This window comes from Coenobita brevimanus, chromosome 2, assembly GCF_032717465.1.
Source record: "Coenobita brevimanus isolate Jiangsu-jjx chromosome 2, ASM3271746v2, whole genome shotgun sequence".
Taxonomy (NCBI): domain Eukaryota; kingdom Metazoa; phylum Arthropoda; class Malacostraca; order Decapoda; family Coenobitidae; genus Coenobita; species Coenobita brevimanus.
Window position 1 is genome coordinate 2219488 of NC_136955.1, and position 23446 is coordinate 2242933.

General features: G+C 39.9%; 1 protein-coding gene across 1 annotated transcript; it reads left to right on the forward strand.

Annotated features, from left to right (window-relative positions):
- The first annotated feature begins 696 nt into the window (after positions 1-696).
- Positions 697-22428, forward strand: spidey (hydroxysteroid 17-beta dehydrogenase 12 spidey). Its single transcript, XM_080266117.1, has 8 exons — positions 697-838; positions 10592-10638; positions 15313-15388; positions 15713-15884; positions 17950-18112; positions 18440-18544; positions 19788-19898; positions 22122-22428. The coding sequence occupies exons 1-8, from the start codon at positions 697-699 to the stop codon at positions 22248-22250; spliced, it is 945 nt and encodes a 314-aa protein (XP_080122243.1). The 3' UTR covers positions 22251-22428.
- Positions 22429-23446: the final 1018 nt, after the last annotated feature.

A 23446-nucleotide genomic window follows, 5' to 3' on the forward strand; every position in this document is an offset into this window, starting at 1 on the left:
ACTGAAATACAAGTTTGTTACATAAATGTGAAACAGCTTTCCTGTTAATTAGTAGGCTATATATAGCCGTGATTTTGGCAGTCTGTGGTGAAAACTTTGCAGACCCCCCTCTCAGATTCGTTGAAAAGCTTATGATAAGGATTAACATTGTAGGGTGATCATTTATGAAGGCCAATCTCTGCGGAAATAACTGTAGGTTAGGACCGACGAATGTTGCTTTCACGCGTAGGTTAGATCCTGTTAGGGTTGGGTTGCCTGTAAATTCTTTTTTTTTTTTCTTCTTTTTAATTAGTAACTTCAAATGAACCCATTTCCATGACTTGTTTTACGTGATAGTTTGATGATCAGGGTATATTTTATGAAAAAGGGGAATACATTTATATTACATGGGGAGTTCTCGTAGGCTAGGGAGCTTTCCTAGATTTTCACCACATTGTGTATAGTAGTTTAAAGAAGGGTGATGTCTGGAGGAGGAAGTGCTAAAATAGTTGAACTGGAACCCCAGGCTGCAGGTGGGAGGGGGAGGGAGGGGAGAGGTGCGATAGGGGGAGGGAGGGAGCAGTAGTAGAGGCAAGGCGGCTGGCAGGGGGTGAGGCAGGCAGGCTAGGCAGGCGAGGCGGCGGGGAGAAAGCGGACTGACAACGTCCAATTTTCAGACTTTCTCCTCATAGCAGAGTGAGAGCAGAAGGAGTGAGGATGTGGGAGGTGGCGGGCAAGGTGGCGGTGGTGTTGGTGTTGGGGCGGCTCGGGTGGTCATTGCTAAAGGGAATATACGGCACATTCCTCGCTTCCATACTTCACCTCAACCTCAATATCAAGAAGACAGGAGAGTGGGCAGGTAGGAATTTAATTTGTACCTCCATTTTTAAACATCAAGCAAGGTGAGAGTGTTGGAAATTTAACCCCGATGGTAAATCTCGACGGCACGGGTGATCACTACTGTAGGGAATATACGGAATGTTTCGAGCCTCCATACATCTTTATCAACCTCAAAATCGACAGGAAGGAGAGTGGGCAGGTAGGGATGGAATTTTTACCTCCATTTTTAAACCCTACGCAAAGTGAGAGAGTGGGAAACTTCGAAAGCATGGTTGACCACTACTAGAGGGAATATACGGAACATTTCTCTTCTCCATACTTTATCAGCCTCAAAATCAAGCGGGAAGGAGGTTGGGCAGGCAGGAATGTATTTTTTGACCATGGGCGAGGTGAGAGTGTGGGAATTTAACCTCGTTGGTGAATCTCCAGGCACCTTGTCCTAGATTCCGTGTCAAGGATTTCTTATCGCATTGGCCAGCGGTTTTTCGCCCTGTGTCATTTGTAATCAGTCGTACCATTATGTAAGACTGATTAGCTGTTATATCAGATGTATACCTGCTGGTCTAGTGGGTTAAAGCACCCCTGACTCCAAATGGATTGGTTCCATACGGGTTTAAATTTGAAGTATGGTTTCTAACAATGCCACTCAGGGGCTTGTAACTGGTCGCCTGGCTTAATGACAGGTTAGGAAACATAGCCTTGGGCCTATTTACTCTTGAATTGATAGTTAAGGACTGTATGGTAGATTAACCATGGCTGGTTGCTTAATTGGTAGGCTGTGTGGTTCATGAACTCAACTGCCAGGGGTCCACCATACCTGGCTGCATAAAATTGCTTTGTGGTAGCCTGAGTAGTATCAGTAATAGTAGTTGCAGCCCCTCTGCACATCTGAACATGAACCCAATGAGCTTGAGGCTGAAGTTTCCATCCTGCAGTCCACCATCCTCCTGCAAGGCTTTAGGGGCATTTGTATAGCTGGGCCGTGGAGCCGACTTGTAATATTTGTGCCACCCCATGGAACCTGTCTCTTCTCCAGTACCTTAACTACTGTGGAGAACATTTGAGAAATAAATATAGTAGCTGGTGGGATGGAGGTTTGTTGACCAAGTTGGAGAGCACTGAAAGAGTTGCTCAGCCAGCATAACAGATTTCGTAGCTAAACAGGCAATGTGATCAGCATTTAGGATTCGTTAGGCAAGCAGACTATGTGACCGGCATTTATGGTTACCGGTATGTAGCTAAAAATGCCGTTTGACTGGTATTTATGGTTTCGTAGCTAAAAATGCAGTTTGACCAGCATTTATGGTTTTGTAATAAATAGGCAATGTGACAAGCATTTACAATTTGTAGTAAAGCATACAATATGAACGGCATTTATGTTTTGTAGCTAAAAACTGACAACATGACTGGCACTTAGCCAAACATACAATGTGACCGGCATTTATGGGTTTGTAGCTAAACAAGGAATGTGACCAGCTTTTATATTTTGTAACTAAACAGACGACATGACAAACATTTTAAGTTTTGTAGCTAAATATGTAACGTGACCGGCTGTAATGGTTTTATAGCTAAATGAGCAACGTGACTGGCATATTTGGTTACTGTAGTTAAACAGTTATCGATCTTTATGGTTTTCTAGCTGAATAACCAGAATGACAAGCATTTTTTTTTTTTTTCCTGTAGCTAACCTGAGTGACTGGCAATAGTGAGTTTTCAGCTAAACAAGCAGCATGACTGGCTTATATATATATATATATATATATATATATATATATATATATATATATATATATATACAATATTCATTCATTCATTCATTGCCAGACGCCATGTATCCCAAACAGGGTGGCCAAGGGCTTAGAGTTAATTGTTTTACAGGGAGGAGCACTAATCCTCCACCAACCCCACTTGACACGTAGGGATGCCAACAGCATCTGGTGTTCCCAGGCGGTCACCCATCCAAGTACTAACCAGACCCAAAATATATATATATATATATATATATATATATATACACACCGTATATAATATGTACACACAGTATAGTAGTCCTATGCATTTAGCGATTTAATTAGTCTGGCAAAACCATCACCAATGCAAAGTGTACTTTATATGGGAAAAATATCAGTCGGTCTGCACTCATCATCCAGGTCACCCTTTTGACCTCTGATTTCCTACTTTAAATGCTGAAAATGAAACAGCGTATTAGCAATACGTTATACAGATACAGTACTGTATGGTTATACATCTACTCACCAGCAAAAAATGTCAAATGTTCGGCACTGTGAGAAGAAAAAGCAACCAAGGTTGCCAGACGCTCACAGCAATGATAACAATAGCGGTCTGGTGGCGGACAGGCAAGGCATTTCATGCCCCACATCACTAAATGGGTAAGACAGTAGCTAAATGCACGGGATTGGTACCTTTTCTAACCTATCGTGAAAATTGCAAACTTGAAACACGGTAAATGCGAGGGACCACTATATCGCTAAATAAGTGTGACAGACAAGTATGGTTTTGTAGCTGAACAGCAGTTTAATATGCCTTGTGCTTTGGTAGCTAAGCAGGCTCATGACAAGCATTTATGTTTATGTAGCTTAACAGGTGGTAGGTGGTAGTGACCATCATCCACTCACTTGATGTAGTGTTGCCTACTTCCTCCTTCACCTTTATCATTCTTTTTCTGTGTCTGCCCTCTTCTCTTCCCATTTCTCCCATCTCCCCTGTCACTTTTTATTACCCTTCTTTCCTTTTCAGGTGGCTTAACATTGAGTGACAAGCCAAATAGTTTCCTGTAAGCCAGGAAACCATTTACAATGCTGGGTGGTAACATTATAACCAACCCATATGTGTTCCCAATGTGTCAACAAGTGGGTTGGTGGAAGGTTAGTGCCCTTCCCCATAAAACAGCTAAAAGACAAACAGCCACCCCTAACAGGGTTATGGCGTCTGGCTTTTAGATCGATAAACAGATAGAACAGGCAATTTTATCAGCTGTTCTGATTTTGTAACCTAATGCACAGCAGGACTGGTAGCTATGGGTTTTGTAGTAGGGGCCATTGTAGAACTATAGTTCATTAATTGTAACCCTTATTATGCAAATAATTACCTGTGTGTTTTCTGTTGGACTTTTCATTCATTCATTCATTGCCAGACGCCATGTATCCCAGAAGTGGTGTGGCCAAGGCTTAGAGTTAATTGTTTTACAGGGAGGGGCACTAATCCTCCACCAACCCCACTTAATATGTAGGGAGCCTCTGTCAGACTTGAGTATCTATAATATGAGTCAATCCTTGGTTGATAAGGATATACTGTAGTTGCCTTCTGTTGAACCATGATCATTCAAAGAGGTAACATGGTGGAGAGTCAATCCTTTTGCATCCTGTTTCCCAAACCTCAGTGGCAGATTAAGACGATTGTTGTTTGTTGGATTGATTGCGGTTGTGGTAGTAGTAGTGGTAGCAATAATAGTAGTAATAATGGCAGTAGTAGCTCTGATTCATCTGAAATATGAACACTGTCAGGTACAGGCTGAAGTTACCCGTCACAGTAGTCACCATCCTCTTTTCAAGGGTAGCGAGGAAGTGTATGAAGACAGTGGTACACAGTGCTGTATGGATGCCGAGGACTTCAGTAGTGGCAGTAGTAGTAGTATAGTGCAGTAGTAGTAGTATATTGTAGTAGTAGTAGTATAGAATAGTAGTATTGTTTAGTAGTAGTAATATAGTGCAGTTGTAGTATAGTGTAGTGGTAGTAGTATGCTATATAGTGTAGTACTAGCAGTAGTAGTATAGAACAGTAGTAGTAGTACAACATAGTAGCAGTAGTATAGTGTAATAATAGTAGTAGTACTGTATAGTGTAGTAGTAGTAGTAGTAGCAGTAGTAATAATATAGTATAGTATAGTAGTAATATAGTTTAGTAGAAGTAGTACCGGTAGTAATAGTATAGTACAATGCAGTAGTGGTAATAGCAGTAGTAGTAGTCGTAGTAGTACTGTAACAATCATAGTCCCATGTTCATCTAAAATGTAAACCCAGTGGAATGCAGGATGTCCTCCTGCATTCCACCATCCTCCTTTTGGGAACCAAGGGACAGTTGTATATGTGGGTAATGGAGCCACCCAGTTACACTGACACTATGTGAGCTGGGAGCAGGGGAGTGAAATGGCAGGGGACAGGGCAACATGGAGGCGATTTGTTTGTGGCCACCCCTTACAGGATTAAAGCATCTGGCAATAGATAGAATTGGGTTTGAAATGAAGTGCTTAAAGTCTGTGTGGTGTGAGAAGTTAACAGTGAGCGATGACACTGTAAGATATGTGAAAGCAGATCTAGTATAATCTGACAGAGTGAGATGACTTGAGAGAGGAATGTGGCAGCAGACTGGTGTAATGGAAGGGACAGACGAGGGAAGTGTTGGAAATGAAGTGCTGTACTGTACCTAAGATCTGTATGTGGGGTGAGGTGGTGTGATAGGATGGGAGATGAGTGTGGAAGAGAGAAGGGTGGGTGCAAATATAGTATAAGAGAAAGATCAGACTAAGGTTTGTTAGTTATGTCAGTGTGGAGAAAACGAATGATCCAGGACTGGTAATGAAAATATACTGGTATAGATTAAAAATGGAAAGAGAGAAGCAGGGGGGGGGGAGAGAGAAAGAGAGAGGATAATGTGTAAGATTTTTAGGTGTAAGCATTGAGAATGGTGAGAGACATGTGTGAAATAGAGCAGATTGGACTGAAGTACTTTATAGGGGAATAACTCACCGTCATTGATCTGTAACAGGCAAGGATAGGAGCAATATTCAGCCCACTTTAACCAGGCCTAAAATTGCCATCTCTCTTGAGTGCATAGCAGTAGCAAGAGAACACTAGAATATGGCTCTAGTAACAAAGAAACACTATGGAGAGGATGTAGAGCAGTAGCATTGTCTTTTTATGGCACCAAGGTATGTGATTTTGGCTCCAGAATGAGGAAATCTGGGCCAAGTTAGAATAAATGGAGTATAGGGTTAACCATAAGTCAGTGGGGTGTGGATGTGGATGGTTCAAAATTGCCCTGATGTGGATTACATACGAGAGCTGAGAGAGTGAATGAGAGTAAATGAGGTTACTTTCTCCTGTTTGCAAGTACCACCCTGCTGGAGTGGATAACAGCAAGTAAAGGCCCTCTTAGATTGTTTTAAGTCATGCACTGGTTTGTTTCATTTCATGTGTGTGGAAGTCCAGCATCCTGTATATATTAGTCTTCTTTGGATGAATATTTAACCATGGAAGCTGATGACTTAGTGGAACAGGATATTCATCCATCCATGGATGGAAAGCTGATGACTTTAGTGGAACAGGATATCCATCCATCCATGGATGGAAAGCTGATGACTTTAGTGGGACAGGATAGCTACTGAAAATAATTAAGGTGGCAGCAGAAATAAACTGAAGGGATTTTCTTGGGCTGAAAAGGTCAGGGAAGAAACTCAGGTGGCTGAGTGGCTAGTGAGGTCATCTGCTACCTGGAATGATGTGAGTTCAGTGCCAGGTTGGGGCAGGGAACTTACATGAATTTGATTTTGTTATAACAGGACCAACTTGCTTAGCCCTGGGCTCCTACGCTTCTCATGGGGCAACGTAGGATTGGATAATGGATAGATGGATATAACAGGAAAACACCACTAATACGAATGCTCCAGTCCTGAATGAGACAGTGTGGATTGAAGGTGTTAGTACTGAAATGGTGGCATGTGAAGGCATATGGCATGTAGGTGGACTGCTGAATCTCAGGGAATGAGCTGTTAAATCTATGCCAAAAGTCAGATACTTTATTAAAAATAAACGTATGATGTGATGACATTGTGCTAGAAAAAGATGTTTTTGTTGTTGGTGTTGTTGTGGGTGTGATTTTGTTTGGACATGAACCCAGTGAACTGCAGGCTGAAAGAGTCCTTCAATCCACTGCTGTCCATTCAGGGGATATAGGGAGTGAGTCAAGGGACAATCAGATAACCAGGCAACGAAGTTGTGTGAGCAAGAACAAGTGAATGAATGGGAGGGTCATGTACAAATATGGTCAGATAGAAAAAATTCATGCAGCTCTTGTGCCTCTCAATTTGCTAATGCTTGATGCCCAAATGAGATGTAGTGGACAATGATACATATTATCACCCACGGTTAATTGATTATATGCACTTCACTCCACTGTGTCATTCTCAAACAACTTTAAATCCAGTGGCAAGATGCTGGAGGGGTTATTGACCTTTTGTACGTGACTAATTGCGGATGGAGTCAAGGAGGGAGTTGACTTGTTGATGAATGGTGAGTGATGAATAACAATGAAGGTTATATAGAGTTAATTTGTTGATGAATAATGAATGATGGGAAGAAGTGAAAGTTAGAGAGTTGATCAGCTGATGGATGAGAAATGAAGAGGAGTTGCTTTGTTGATGAATGGTGGATGGATAACAGTGAGGGTAATAGAGTTGTTTTGTGAATGAATGATGGAAAGGATTGAATGTTATAGGGAATTGGTTTGGTGATGAATGGTGAATGACAGGCAGCAGTTAGTATTATAGGGAGTTGCTCTGTTGATAAATGGTGAATGATAGGAATGAAATCTTTTATGAATTGTTTTGTTAATGAATGGTGAATAACAGGGTGCAGAGAAGGTTATAAGGAATTGCTCTGTTGATGAATGATGAATAAGAGGAATGATTGGTTATATAGGCAGTCTTTAGTACCAGTATGTGAAGGATATGTTTTAAAATACCACAACTTCTATACAGTAGTAGTTCATTTGTTTTAACTAGATGGAGATTTTTGTCCTCTGGTGCCTGAGAATGTGACAGTGGCAGAAATGATAATAGTTGTTCCCCCATGTTCATCTGAAATGTGAACCAAGTGGACTGTAGGCTTAAGGTACCTCCCTTCAGTCCACCATCTTCCGTTTAGGGGATAGGGAGGGAGTTGGGGGAAGTTTTGATAACCAGGCAGTGGAGCAGCACCATTGGCAGAAGTGTGTGATGGAAAGACAGCAGCTGTTGATGTGATATTTGGAGAGGTGAATGATATGTAAAGACTGGAGTGAAATTACAATACCAGGATTTTGTATTACTGGTTAACACAATATAAGGCCTGGATGATGAGAGCGTGGGACTATACACTTCGCTGACTAGGCGTTAACATCGCCATCTCCCTCTTCAGTACTGAGTTATAGCTAAGAGTATGATGCTGGTCATGAAGAAGTGTGATGAAAAGGATGTAGAGCCACAGTATTGTCCTATTCCGCAATTAAACTATAGGAAGCTGCAAAGGGACAAAAAAATCTCTGCCTAGTTAAAGTGAGTGAACTGAAGCATGTGAAAAAGCTGATTGTGCTTTGGTGGAAAATTGAAGGTGATTAAAATTAGTACAGAAAGTACTGAAGGTTAGGTCTGCCGAGTGTTGTAGGTAAGGTGAGGCTACATGGAAGAGTAATTATAGGGAAGGCAGGGAAGATATCAGTGTGCCAGGTGAGTGGTGGAAAGGGTGCTGTTAGGAATGGTAGGGGATGTGCGAGTCACATATTTGTGGTTAGGCAGATATTTAGTGGAGATGGAATGTGAGAAGAAGTGTACAGTACTTGTGTACAGTAATCCCTTGATTATCCAACGTAATAGAGCCAAAGGCAAGTCTGGATACGGAGCATCTGGATAATCGAGTGATTACTGTCTGTTGTAAAAGCAGTATGATATGGTGAATGTTTTTAGATCACAACAATATTGTAAGTTTTATTTTTGAATTATTTCAAGTAACTTAAACAAGAAGGAATGTGAATTTTCACAATACTCTGCTGTAATATATTCCTTTAACTTATTAATTTTCATATTATTGTACGGTATATACAGTATACACTGTTTCCACCTATTACTATATATATGAGAAAAGTCGTCAAGTTTGCACACTTCTGATGTGGGTTATGGTCTGCTATAAATTGTCTTAGTCTGCCATTGAGCTGCAGGTAATAAGATGCAGAAGTACTGAAATCGGTTGAGTTTAGTAGGACAGACAGTAGCTAAATATTTATCTTAAGCAAAACTGAATTGGGCATCTACTTTTGGGTACAGTTTTATGCTCTCAGGTACCCACAGATACAGCATGTACTTGTAATGGTTTTACTCACTCGACCTAGAATTGGCATCCCTTTGTCTTGAATGAGATTCAGGTTGTAATAGTAGACTGACATTAGAATATGATGCTAGTAAGGAAGAAATGTTAAGGAAAGGATTTAGGGCCATAATAACATGTAATTCTGACATTGATTGACGTGAAGCTACTGATGAATGAAAATCTAGGCCGGTTTAAAGTGAAAAGAGTATAGTCACATTGTTAATGCACATCTTGGATATTAATTTCACTGTAAGTAACCAAAAAATTGCTCATTAAAGTTGAATGGTTACATACAGAGCTGATTTACTAGTTTTCCCTATTTTACACCATTATTAGTTGCCACTTTTGCTGATGAAGTATGTATGTTGTGAATGGTGTCATATGTCTTGAAGTTGTAAAGGTGTCAGCGTGCTTCAGTTATTTGTGAATTTTGGAAAAACTGGTTATTCCGTGAAACAAAGCCCAAATTGTTATTTTTTTTTTTTTTATGTTATTATTATTATTTTTATTATTATTATCTCCTACACTCCTCATGGAGCAACACAGGATGAGATGATTTATTATTATTATTACCGGGCATTACCAACCCATACGTGCTCCCTACGTGTCAACAAGTGGGTTGGTGGAGGGTTAGTGCCCCTCCCTGTAAAATAGGTAACTCAAAGTCAAGTGGCCACCCCTTACGGGATAATGGCATCTGGCAATGGATGGATGGATGGATGGATTATTATTATTATTATTATTATTTTTATTACAGTATTGTTTTTGTTATTATTATTATTATTATTATTATTATTTTTATTTTTATTATTATTATTATTATTATTATTACAGGACACTCACAATTATAAAATGTGTGGTTCTAAAGGTTTTATGGAAAACTGAATATTTTGGAAAGTAGAATCATAATGATAACTAAAAATCGTGCACAGTATAGCCTACCGTACCATGAACAGTAAATGCAATGAAGTACTGTACTTTGTACTGTATTAGTATTATATCTAATATTAGTTCACAAGTAAATTTTGTACAGTACTGTGTGCATAAGTGCATTGATTGTATGAGGACAGATATCAACACCCTCCTATTGCATGAAAAAATATACAGTATTGGAAACTGGAGGTTTCTGGAAATCAGATGTTCGGATTTAGGAGGTTTTCTGTCTCCAGTATTTATTTGTAACCAGATGCCATAAGCCCATAAGGGGTGGTAGTTTGTCTTTGAGTTAGTTGTTTTACGGGGAGGGGCTCAAACCCTCCACCAACCCACTTGCTGACACGTAGGGAGCACACATGGGTTGGTTATACAGTTACCACCCAGCATTGTAAATGGTGTCCCGGCTTACAGGAAATCATTAGACTTGTCATTCAATGTAAAGTCATGAGTGACAAGCCTAATGGTTTCCTGTAAGCCAGGAAACCTTACTGTACTTTATTTTATTATTGTTTTGGAGCACATGGTTGTTTTTATAAAGACTTTTTTTGGTTTATTTTGTACTCTTAAGTTATCCAAGAATAGAGAAGATAGATTTTTAAAGAATATAATATCCCCTGTAGTTTTTAGGGAGTGTTTTTGATGTAGGAAACACATGTAGCCTATGGCTTTGGGTGCTTACTTTTGTTTATGCTTTCCAGTGGTGACGGGTGCGACTGATGGTATCGGTAAAGCTTTTGCCTTTGAGGTAAGTCATATGTCTTTGTCCAGTGTGCGGTGTGTCAGTGGCTTGCTTTTTATGATCCAGTTTCAGTAATGGAGATGTAAATAGTGTAATTTCAAACAGATGTCAAAGCTTTCATTACAGTACAGTAATACCTCATTTATCTGGACATAATAGAGCCAAAGGCATGTCCGGGTAGTGGCAACATCCAGATAATGAACACTGTTCCTCTACCATACCCAGACCCTACCTATACTTAACCCATTTGTACAGTACCCATGCTTAATTTGGGAGTGTGTTCCAGTCATTCAGCCATATTTAGACATCAAAACACACATAGGAATATCCAAAGTATTGCTAAACACCAAGAAAACCATGCAGAAAAACCACTGAAAACCAAAAAACACCCTACCTAAACATTATGTACAGTACCCCTCTTATTTTGGCAGTGGTTGCCGGTCATTCTGCCATATTTTGACATCGGAACATACATAGTATTATCCAAAATAATTTTCAACACCAAGAAAACCATGCAAATAAAAACACTGAAAACCAAAAAACACCCTACCCATACACGACTGTATGTACATTACCTCTCCTAATTTTGGCGCTTTTCAGGTCAATCTGCCATATTTAGACATCAAAACACACGTACGAATATCCAGAATAATACCAGACAGAGAGAAAATCATGAAAAAAACACTGAAAACCAAAAAACACCCAACCGTAACTACTGTATATACAATACCCCTCCTAATTTTGGCAGTTTTTTGGTCATTCTGCCATATTGAGACATCAAAACACACATGGGATTATCCATATTAATGCTAAGAATCACGAAAACAATGCATAAACAATAAAAATCCACAAAAAAAACTGACGATGGTTTGAAAATGTTGTCTGTGACGAGTGATTGCTCCCAGGGCCCACCAAAAATTCCATGGCCAAATATGCCACTGGAAATTGGTTATATTGGTATGAATGGTATACACTTATCTTCAATGATGTTAATACTATAAGATAAGCTAATAAAAACACATAACACTCACTAGTAAAAGTACAAAAATTCAGCAAGAATAAAGTGTTCATGAGTAAAACTTACCTTCATATAACTTCCCACCATCTTATTGGAAAATTTTGCCAGCACCTTCCAAGAGATAAGCATATGTACAGATGCAGAGTTTCATGAACTCTGTCTATGGTTACTGCGGAATTTTGATACAACCAATAGTATTCATATAAATCGTATAAAACATTGAAAACTAACGAGTCAGTGTTAGCACCACAGAGGAGGGTAAGGACTGAGGGGGTGAGGGGGGAGCCGGGAGGATATGGAGGAGGGATGGGAGGGGGGAGAAGCAAGGCTGTGGGTAGGATTCTCCCCCTTCTGTCAACAGGCGGACGGGCGCTTTTGCCGTACATTTACTTGTGGCTTGTGGTCTGTTAGACACCAAGTGGCCATGCAGAGAAACCACTCACCATGACCAGGGGACTTTCGACCTTTGGTAGAGAGGTGGGTGGCCACTGTCACTGAACATATACTAGTGGCTTGTGGTCTGTATTCGATGGAGGTGGCGGTTGGGAAAGACTTCTACTCTGTGGCTGCCCGATATTAGACATTTGGTGGGGAATGCGTACGGACATTTTGACGTCGCTTGCGGGTTATTCTTATTACATGGGTACTGGAGGTTCATTGGGAGTGTTAGGATGAGCATGTGACTTTGACCATTCAGTATAGGGGGGGACGGACATTTTAACTCTGGTTGTGGGTTACAGACTACTTCCCGTCCACAGTTCGAACGCAGCTGCCATGATACCGAATGTTTGAACGTGTCGGCTGGCTGGCCGAAGTTCCCAGGGACTTTTACGTCCGGATAATAGCAAGTAAATTCGGGTAATGGTTTAATAGAGCCAAGATCTAGTATCCGGATAATGAACACGTCTGGATACTGAGCATCCAGATAAATGAGGGACTATTGTATTTTCATCATCATTTTTTTTTTTTTTTTTTTTTTTTTTTTTTTTTTTTTAAGCCATTTTTCTCGTGCAGTAAGTTTCATAGGTGTTATTCTCTGTAGGTTCTTTTTGCAGTTAAGGATGCAGGATATCATATAAAAATTGCAAAAAAAAAAAAGTTCCATTACTACCAGTACCAATAAAGTTGATTTGACTTCTTCCTCCAGTTTAGTACCAGTTTTATGAAAGTTATTTTGAATAGCTCTCTTGAATTATAATGAGGACCATCTGTATTTCCGAAAACTGGAGACACCTGTTAGGAAGAAGGAGAGTCCCTTGTGTGATTACTGCCGGGATTTAGAGGAGACGAAGGAAACCCATCTCAGACCTGGGAGGTTGTGGTAGAGGGTAGGAACGGCTCCACTAAATGCCATAAGATAAAGAGAAACTCCTAATGTTTCTTATGAATTGTCTGTACTTTGAATTTCCCGAAAATGTTACTGGTTCCTACCTCTCATCAGGCTGCTGGGCGTAGGATTGCAAGTGTGCCAGATTAGAGACCAAAAGCTTAAATCTTACATCAGGAAGAAGGAGGCAGAATGTATCTTGGTTCTCTGTATCATTGCTGACTCCACTTCATAATGTTGGATGCATGCTGATCAAATGTAATAACCATAAGCATTTCGTAAATGCACTTTAGAGATTGGTTATGTCCCTCCACTTGGCATGAGACCATAGGATTAAGGTGATCTGAAGGTTTTTACTGGCCCAGGGTGTGGTGGGGAGGGAGAGGAATGTCACTTCCTGGTTAGGTCTGTTCTGGGTCAGGTATCTTCATTTCTCTCGGTAGAAGACAAAAGTTGGTGTTTAGCCCTGTAGAAACCTGTTCTTTTTCTTCAGTTTTTTTTCCTTGTCTCCCCTCGTTCAATGGAGTCACCCCACCGGGCAGGTTCCAAAGATGGCTGGTGGGAAAGCTGTGGGTGAAAGTGAAGAATCCTTGCTGTCCTCGACCCACTGTAGTGATAGAGGGCCTCTGTGTCTGTGCCTGTGTTGTAGACTTATTAAAACATGAAAGTCAGTGCAAGACAGCCCCTTACTGAACTTCTAGAAACTGTCTTTGACCATCAGCAGTTTTGGTGGTTAGGAGTCTTTGGCCATCAGCGGTCTTGGTGGTTAGGAGATTTTTATTTTTTTTATTTATCCACTAATGGTAGGTGGGGGCACTCAACTTCAACTCATTGGATGTAGTGCTGCTCTCAGGTGACTGTCCTTTCCCCTCTTCCTTCTTTCTTTCCCTCCTTCCTCTTCTGTCTTTCTTTCCTCTTCCTTCTGCCTATGGGTGACTCTGCACTGAGTGATAAGCCAAATGGTTTCCTGTATGCCAGAAAACCATTTACTATGCTGGGTGGTAACCATATAACCAACTTATGGTGCCTGGTGGTTTAGTGGGTAATTCAGGTGTTCCGATCAGATTTAGCCTGTGTAGGTTTATATCCAAGGGATGGTTGGGGTTTATTCCTCACGTCTTGCCACTCAGGTATGATTGAGGCTGGTCACTGTCATCTTAAATGTCAGAACTGACTTTTCTAGCCTCGGGCTCATACACTCCTCACGGGGCAACACAGGATTAGATGATGTATGTATGTATGTATGTATTTATCCTTTCACTTGACGTAGTGCATCCAGCTTCTTCCTTCACCCTTATCATTCTTTTTCTGTGTCTGCCCTCCTCTCTTCCTGTCTCTCCCTCCCGTATAGTCACTTTTTATTATGCTTCTTTCCGTTTCAGGTAGCCTTACATTGAGTGACAAACTTAATGGTTTCCTGTAAGTCAGGAAACCATATACAGTGCTGGGTGGTAACCATATAAGCAACCCATGTATGTTCCCTGCATGTCAGCAAGTGGGGTGGTGGAGGGTTAGTGACCTTCCCTGTAAAACAGCTAACTCAAACGGCCACCTCTAATGGGATTATGGCATCTGGCTGTAGATCGATAGATAGATCTTTATCTGAAAGGATGTGAATTTAACCCCCAGGCTGTTGCAGGATTTGTGATACAGTATGCGTATCACTAGCTTTCCTAAAGTTATTTTTTTTTTATATGGTATTTTGTTCTAGTGTTGTCTTTGATCTAGACTAGAGTAAGGGCAGTGAAGTGGCAGAGGACAGGGTGATATGGAGGCAATTACTTTTGATTAGGGTAAAAGTGTTGTTTTTAACTCATCAAAAATTCAATATCCTTCCATCTGCCAGAATCTTCCACAAGAGTATCATTTAATATTCAGCAATATACGACTTGGTTTTTTGTCATAGCACAGTATCTTTGTGGCTTCTTGCTTTTGGGACCTGTCATGGAAAGATCATATTGCCTCCATTGAGAAGTTTGCTCTGGGGAGATTGGCTGTATTATGCTTACTCTGTGGCCGCATTACCCCTGCACTGCTGCTGAGTTTTCAGAGGTTTTAGTCACCTGTGTGTGGAGGACAGTTCTCCTGTGGGGGGAGGGGGGCACTTGACACACAGCTTCTCTAAACGGGGTGGAATCAAAGACTTTTAGTTTCGCCAGCCCCCATCGTCTTACTAACCTCCTTCATCATCTCTGTCATTAGCTCTTTACTGCTGCATGTGTTTTTCTAAATTGGAGAACTGGTAATTTAGCTTGAAAAGTAGGAATGGAACTTCAGTAGGCAGTTTACCTGGCTTGTTCCCACTTCATTAACTTATACCATTCATTGTTTGCAGTTAGCACGCCTTGGCTTCAAGGTGGTGTTAGTGAGTCGGAGTCCCTTCAAGCTTCAGAATGTGGCAGCTGAAATCAGTAAGTTCGGTTGTGGAACATTAAATTTGTATTTCTTCACTACTGTGGTTACTGTTCATTTAACCCCTTGACTCTGTTCATGTCCATTTTATTTCATTTTTGATAGTGCCAGATGATTTCAGTCAGTTTAGGAGACTTTCCAAACTGAAGATTTACAACATCTGTAGCTATGATTATGCAGCAGTGCTATGCTGCACTTAAACTATTTCCTTCATCAGCACTGGTACACTATTCATCATGCCCACAGTAATTAATGTGGTGCTGTTATTCCACTGATAGATCTTTTCCCCCCATTGTTAACCGTGGTGCTCACCTTGCCTGCAGAATCGCAACATGGGGTGGAGACTCGGATCATCGACGTGGACTTCACCCGTACGGATATATATACCCGCCTGGAGGATGAACTGAGTGGTCTGGATGTGGGCGTGTTGGTTAATAATGTTGGCATGAGTTATGACCATCCAGAGTTCTTCATTGACTTGCCAGAATGCTCCCAGTGAGTTCATATGCTTTGTTCATCTTCACTTGGCACAGATTTTTAGTAATTCTGAAATGGAATTTGGCACAGATATTAGTCATTTTGATACTTGGCACAATTTTTTTTTTTTTTTAACTTACCGAGCGATTTTCTTGGCTCACTGGTAGAATTTCTCATCCATACCCAAAAATATTTATTGATTAGCACTGTATTCTTGAACTGAGTGATATTGTAATTTTAAACCAGGTTAGAATAGAAAGAGAAGCACAGTTGAAGTGAAAAGAGTTTATTGATGATGATGGTGTGACCTTAGGTTCATTTGGATGTGAACCTAATCAACTGTACAAATCGTCCTACAGTAGGAGGTTTAGCTTATCATAAGGGTATTCCCCAGTGAGGATAAATTGGAAAAAATATGTGACTATACTCCTTTTACTCTAACTTGGCTTCGATTATCATCCTTTCATAGATTATATCACGCAGGTCGTTGGTAGAAAAAAACAATGCTATTACTCTAAATCCCTTCTATAGCACTTCATCATGACTAGCATTGTATTCTGTTGTTAATATCATGTTATAGCGCAACATTCAAGATGGAGAGACTGCTATTTTAGGCCAAGTTAGAGTGAAAAGGGTATAGTTTATGATGCTTTCTATATAAAAGCAGTTCACGTGAATTAGAAAAATAAACACTCATTCTTTCTCAAAGATGTGTTAGCAGAGACAGACCAGGTATTTCACATCAAACCTATTATTTTTTTATGGTTAATACTTACACAGTCTATTGTATTGATAAGCTGAAGTCAGAAGACAAGACATATGCTGACACATTCGTTTGTGTGTGTGTGTGAGAGAGAGAGAGAGAGAGAGAGAGAGGCTCCAGGTATAGACTTGGTAATGCTATCCCTGAGGCCCAATAATCCTATGTGACGCATGTTTTCATATGTTAACATTTTGGTGCTAATATGTCTGTCCATACCAAATACATGCATGGGCTGTAACGTTTAGTACTGCTGTGATGGCATTAGCAGGTTATTATTATATGTCAGTGGGTCTTCTGTTTATTTTGCTGTAGTTCAGGTCTTGTGTTTATTTTACTATAGTTCAAATAATCAGGCTATTCCCTACCCTGGCTTGGGATCAAACTCAACTCCTCTCACGTACCAGATCACTTCTTTAACCATTTGGCCACCACCTTCCCTCAGAGTTTACATACTTTCCCACCAGAGCTTCAAATCGTATAGCTTACAAAGTTTTCTGTATGTCGACACACCTCAGCCATCATCCTCTTGAGTGTTTATAAACTTAACAGGTATATTTTGACAGATCTTTACACACTACAGAAAGCAGCCCATACTAACTCACAGCTGTGTGGTAATTGGCAAAGACTATATAATTACACAGCATACGTGACGACTTACTCTCATACACTGCTGCTGTACTGTACTGTCACATGTGTCACACGTTCATAAATACAATACTGTAATCTCACTCATTCTCACCATTCTTCCACAAATGTACGTTTGCCTAGTGCTGTATTGTCATGCTGTAACATAGGCTGCCACATCATACCCACCAACCTTTTTATTCATATCTGTCCATCTTGTCTAAACCCAGGCTCGACACCCACAAGTGTGTAATATATTTATGTCTACTACCACCCTCCACTCACATGCTCCCCTCCCCTTTTTTTAAACATCCGTTCAGACCAAGGATACGTTGTAATTTTATGAGTAATGCCAGACTGTTATGTCCAGCTGAGGATAAGCCTGTTTGTGTGAAGGTGCAGGAAAGAATGACCGTTAACCCCTTTGGCTTGTGGTCATGTTGTGTTTTGTAGTTTTTCTGGCTTAGATTTTTTTTTTTTTTTTCAACTGTTATGAGAGATGACTAGCTATGGACAGGTTAATGGTTGAAATGTTTGCATTTGTTTACTATATACCTGCCCTTTGAAATGTGGATACAGTGCTTGTCATTTAAGAAAGTTATGTATTATTATTTTGTTGTTCCTCAGCTTGGATATACTGTACATCTTCCGTGTTACTATTCTCTATTGAGTTGTGTGTACGTGTGCGTGTTGCAGGACATGTGAGCGTCTGATCAACTGCAACATTCGTTCACTGACTGAGATGACACGTATTGTGCTGCCCGGCATGGCACAGCGGCGACGTGGCCTAGTGCTTAACCTGTCATCACTATCATCAACCATACCTGCACCTCTACTGGCTGTCTATGGTGCCACTAAGGTACACACACAGTTTGAATTTTGTGTCCTTTTTTTTTTATTTACTCTGCATATTACTCCTGCTATTCTCCAGCATGATCTTTGTCTTTCTCTCAGTTTCTCATCCTTGGTTCATTGGACAAAAAAAAAAAAAAAATCAAAATATCAAAATTCCTTAGTTGGCAAAGAAAATCGTGTGAATGCAATTTTCTCTCAGAAATTATATGAACAACACTTCATATACCTGGTATATTCCAGTGGGTCTTTGTCTGGTTAATATAAACGTGATGTAAAGAATTGTCCTTTTTATTATTATTATTATTATTATTTTTACGGTTTATCGTTACAGGCATACGTGTCAAGCTTAAGTGAGAGCCTCAGTGTGGAGTACAAGGGCAAAGGGGTCCTCATCCAGTGTCTCCTCCCAGGATATGTCGTCTCAAATATGTCAAAGGTACGGTACCCACAGTTTATACATTTTTTTTAACATGACTTGCTTTTGCCACCTCTTCAACAATGTAATACTGTATTATAATTCTTAACTTGGCCTGAAATTGCCAGCTCTCCATCTGCCCTTTTTACTCATAACTTGGCCAAAACTTGCTACCGGTACCTTTCCATCTTGAATGCTGAACTTTAGCAATAGATTAACACTAGATTTTGATGACAGTCACAGAAGTGCTGGAGAGAGGATTTAGGGCTGCAGCTTTGTTTTCTGCCACTGAGCTATGTGAATTAAGCTGCAGAAAGACAAAAATATGGGCTAAGTTAAGCTGAAAAGGGTATAGTTTGTGTACTGTGTTTACTTTAATCTGGCCTAAAATTGCCATCTTTCCATCTTGAGGTGCTGAAGAGGGATACCTTAATGTGCTGGCATTGATATAGCTGGATGATCATGAATATGAATATTATTATTATTATTATTATAATTTAGTGGTATGTGGGGGACGCTCACAATCCACTCACTCATTGTAGTGCTGCTCCTGTGGGACTGCCCTTTCCTTCCCTCCTTCCTTCTTCCCATTCTTCCTCCTCTGTCTTTCTTTCCTTCATTGTTTCCTCTTTCTTCTGTCTACATGTGACTCTACACTGAGTGACAAGCCAAATGGTTTCCTGTACACCAGGAAACCATTTACAACGCTAGGTGGTAACCGTATAACTTGATTATGGCAACTGGTGGTTTAGTGGGTAATTAAGGTGCTCCAGTTGGATTGAGCCTGTGTAGTTTTATATCCAAGGTGTGGCTGGGGTTTATTGTGCACATAATGCCACTCAGGGATGAGTGAGGCTGGTCTTTCTCATCTTAAATGCCAGGACCAACTTGCCTAGCCCCAGGCTCCTACGCTTCTCATGGGGCAACATAGGATCGGATGATGGATGGATGGATTATTATTATTATTATTATTAGTAGTAGTAGTAGTAGTACTCATCATCATCATCATCATTATTATTATTGTTATTATTATTATTATTACTATTATTATTATTATTATTATTATTATCATCATCATCATTATCATTTATTATTACTGTTATTATTATTTATGAATAATGATTTTATTGTATTATGAGTATTTTTACTGTTGCTGCATAATAATGGTGTTGATGATAATTATGAATATAATGAGGATAATGGTGATGATTATAATGATGATGACAGCCTGCTTGTTCCTAAACACTGAAACTTTTGGCTGCAGTTTCGTCGCCCGACCATAATGGTACCGTCACCAACTGCGTATGTGCGATCGGTGTTGCGGACTTCAGGTGTAGAGAGTCATACGGCAGGGTACTACATGCACAAGATTCAGGTGAGGTTTATTATGGTGTTGGGAAAGTAATTGATGAAAACACACCAATGTTTGGGCTCATAATATTAAAACTTACAGTAATAGATGTGTAGGTACTATTGATCGTGGGAGGTAGTACCATGACTGTTAGGTGTAGTTACAAATATGACAACTTGCTGCAGAATAATCACTCAGAAGCAGGACACATTCAGACAGAAATACTGTCACTGATGTTTCTTCTGCATGACTACAAAGAACAAACTGTGGCAGTGTAAGCAGCATACCCTTTAGTTTGTTCACACAAGTGTAGTGTTTACATGCATCACAAATAAAAACTAGAAAGCACTCAGAGAGCTCATACGTCCACCAATGCCATTACCATTAAAAAGGATCCGGATCCGTGGATATACTGTGTGGAATACATAGGCTCCAGATCTGCACCCCAAAATAATCAGTTGTTCCTTGGCCCATAGCCCACTTTTCCACAAAATTTTTATTGAAATTCACAGAGAAGTTTTGGAGATATTATATATAGGATCTGGATCAGCCCCCAAATTTAATCAGTTCTTTCATGACCTATGGCCCACCCTTCCACAAAATTTCATTGAAATTCATTGAGAACTTTTGGAGATATTGTGTGGACAAACAGACAAACATAGGTGAATACATAACCACCTCCAACTTTGTTGGTAGAGGTAAAAGAATGGGGGACTTTTCCACACAATTTCATGGTTTTAGTTTATATTTCATGCCCTGATTTTCATTTTGTCTGCTAAAGAAATCCAGCTTAACTGAACACTTTTTACATTTCTTCCAAACCTCTTTCATTGAGTTAGCCAAGGCATATCCCCCCACCACTAACTTTAATTGTATCATCTAAGTAAATAAAAAATGTCTGACTTAACTGCCCATGGCGTTTTTTGAAGGAGTCCATGGTGCGCAGACATAGGGGTAAAAATGAAATTTCCCAAGGGCCAAATTTTGTCTTAGGAATTGAGAGAACACATGCCAGAGTATATAGTAACGATATATTAGCTCAATATTTACCTTGGTATAGCCATGGATGAACATCGAAGTGTCTGATTTCCTATTGGAATGTATTGTTTTCAGTTTCTTTGTCAGTTTCAGTTTTGGTTTCGGTTTTGAAGGCTCAAACATGCATGCATGGGTCGGCCTTGATCACCATGGCACTATATTCGAAATTCACCTGCGCAGGCAGGGCTGTATTGAGCAGTCGCACTTGGAACAGCCCAGGCTGTATAGAGCAGTTAACGGGTTAATAATTATTAATTTCTTAACACTCGGCTTCCTTCAGATCTGTTTCTTCTAAATAGCTAAGGCATATCTCCCCAAATAATTTTAATTTTATCTCCCTAAGAAATAAAGATTGACTAACCTACAGTGATTAGGGATTTCTTGACACTCATTCTATTTGCTTCAGACTCGTTTCATGGAGCAAATGATTGTGTATCTCCCAACTTGCTTTTACATTTATTTGCTAAGGAAATTGAACTTGACTTGCTTTAAAGTGATAAGTTACTTCATGACACATGTTTAGCTTCCTTCAGATTTGTTTTATTTAGCTAGTCAAAGGGTTTCTCCTTAGATGATTTTACAAATATCTGCTAAGGAAATAAAAACTGACTAGAAACGTTAGTTTTTTAAATCACCAGTGTCATTAAGAATGATATTGTTTAATTTAATTCTTTCCAGCATTTCCAGACAGTTGTTTCGTTTCCCTCACATCTGTTTCATTGAGCTAGCCAAGGCATATATCCCCAACCGATTGTCCTTTTATTTGCTAAAGAAGTCAAATTGAGAAGCTTGGAGAGCCGCCAATAGGTGACCATGACTGACATGCGCAAAAAATAAAATGATTATTTCCAAACACTTTTTCCATTTCAGATCTTTCTCATCAAGCTAGCAAAGGCATAGCTCCCCTATCAGTTTTACGTTTATCTGCTTGGGAAATAAAAACTGACTTAGGCCTGCATTCTTGTTGGTTGGGGAAGCTCTCTAAACCTTTTCATAAGTGACTTACTTTGTTTTTACACCTCGCTATCCTCTTATGTGTTACATAAATCTTTTCAATATCACCATACCCTGCACGATTAATGTACAAGTAGATATTAACCACCGATATCCAGAAATAAATTGCTAAGGAAGAGGTGTTAGGGAGCTTCCATAACCAGTGAGAATGCAGGTCTTAGTGATTATTTGCTCCTAACACTCATTCTGTTTCAGATCTACTTCATTGAGCTAGCCAAGGCCTACCTCCCCGGCTGGGTGTTGCAAAGCATCGTCTTTCATCAGCTCAGTTCCTTCCGCCTCCGAGCCCTCCGCAAGAAGCAGAAGGAGAACAAGGCACAGTGATGACTAGGCAAGGGTATCGGTGTCAAATATGCACACTGACTTTTGACCCTGTAGTATAGGAGACTGCACAGCTTGTATATGTATTTTGTCCCGTGAACATCTTTGTTTATGGACGTTTTGCCGCCCTGAATCTTTGATTTTGGATGTATACATTTCATCCTCTAAATCCTCCTTTATGGACACCTCATAATGTTTTCTCCCATAGATCTTTGTTTTTAGACATCTCATTTATTTTGTCCAATGATTATTCCTCTTCAGACACCGTATACATTTTGTCCCTTTTTGACATATCATGTACAATATATTGACCTCAGCAACCTCTGATCTGCTATTCTTGTTTTAAATTTTTTTGATACGTGGCACAAATATTGACAAAATCTCAAGTACGTAGAGCTTAAATGAGAGAGTTGTCCAGTCTCTTGTACTACAGGGTCTTCAAGAGAGAGGGCGGAGGTGATCTGGGAGTGAATGACTACTGTAGGAGTTGGCGAAAAGGGAGGACAACATTTGGGTGCATGTTATAATGTGTGTGTGTGTGTGTGTGTGTGTGTAGTTGTATTTGTGTGTGTGTAAGTTTAGCTTTGTCTGTATATGTAAGTTTCTAGTTGTGTGGGTGAGTGTTATGTGTGGTAAAGTATGTGTACAGTAGTTATATGCGTGGGTGGAAGTCTGTGCTTGTGCGTGTGAGTGTACGTATTGTTAGTTTTATGGTTGTAAGATAGTTCAGATGTTATGTGTGTATGTAGATTGTGTGTAGGGGCATAAGTCTGTGTGCACATGGATGTGTGTTGGTTTAAATGTAGTATATGTAGGTTTAAAGTCCATAGTTTTGTATAAGTCTGGTTAAGTGACTTGACATGTACGGTGAGTGTAGTTCAGTTAGTGTAAGTTTTCCTCCCTTATAAAGCCTCACAGTGTTGCATAGTCAAAATACAAGTCCCAGATATAAAGTCAGCAGTTCATTTGTACACCAGGAAAAGTGTCATATTTTGTCTCTTTGAAGGTTTTGTAACACCTCTAGGTGGTTTGTTTTGCATATTTAATATTTTTATCCTCATGCACAATGGACAGCAAAAATTTACTTTGTTTCCCTATAGGTTACAAGCGTACTACTGGTACATCTATCTTTCTGTCTGTTTTTCAATCATTGTTTAATCTGTCTATTGCCAGATGACTTAATCCCATAAAGGATGGCC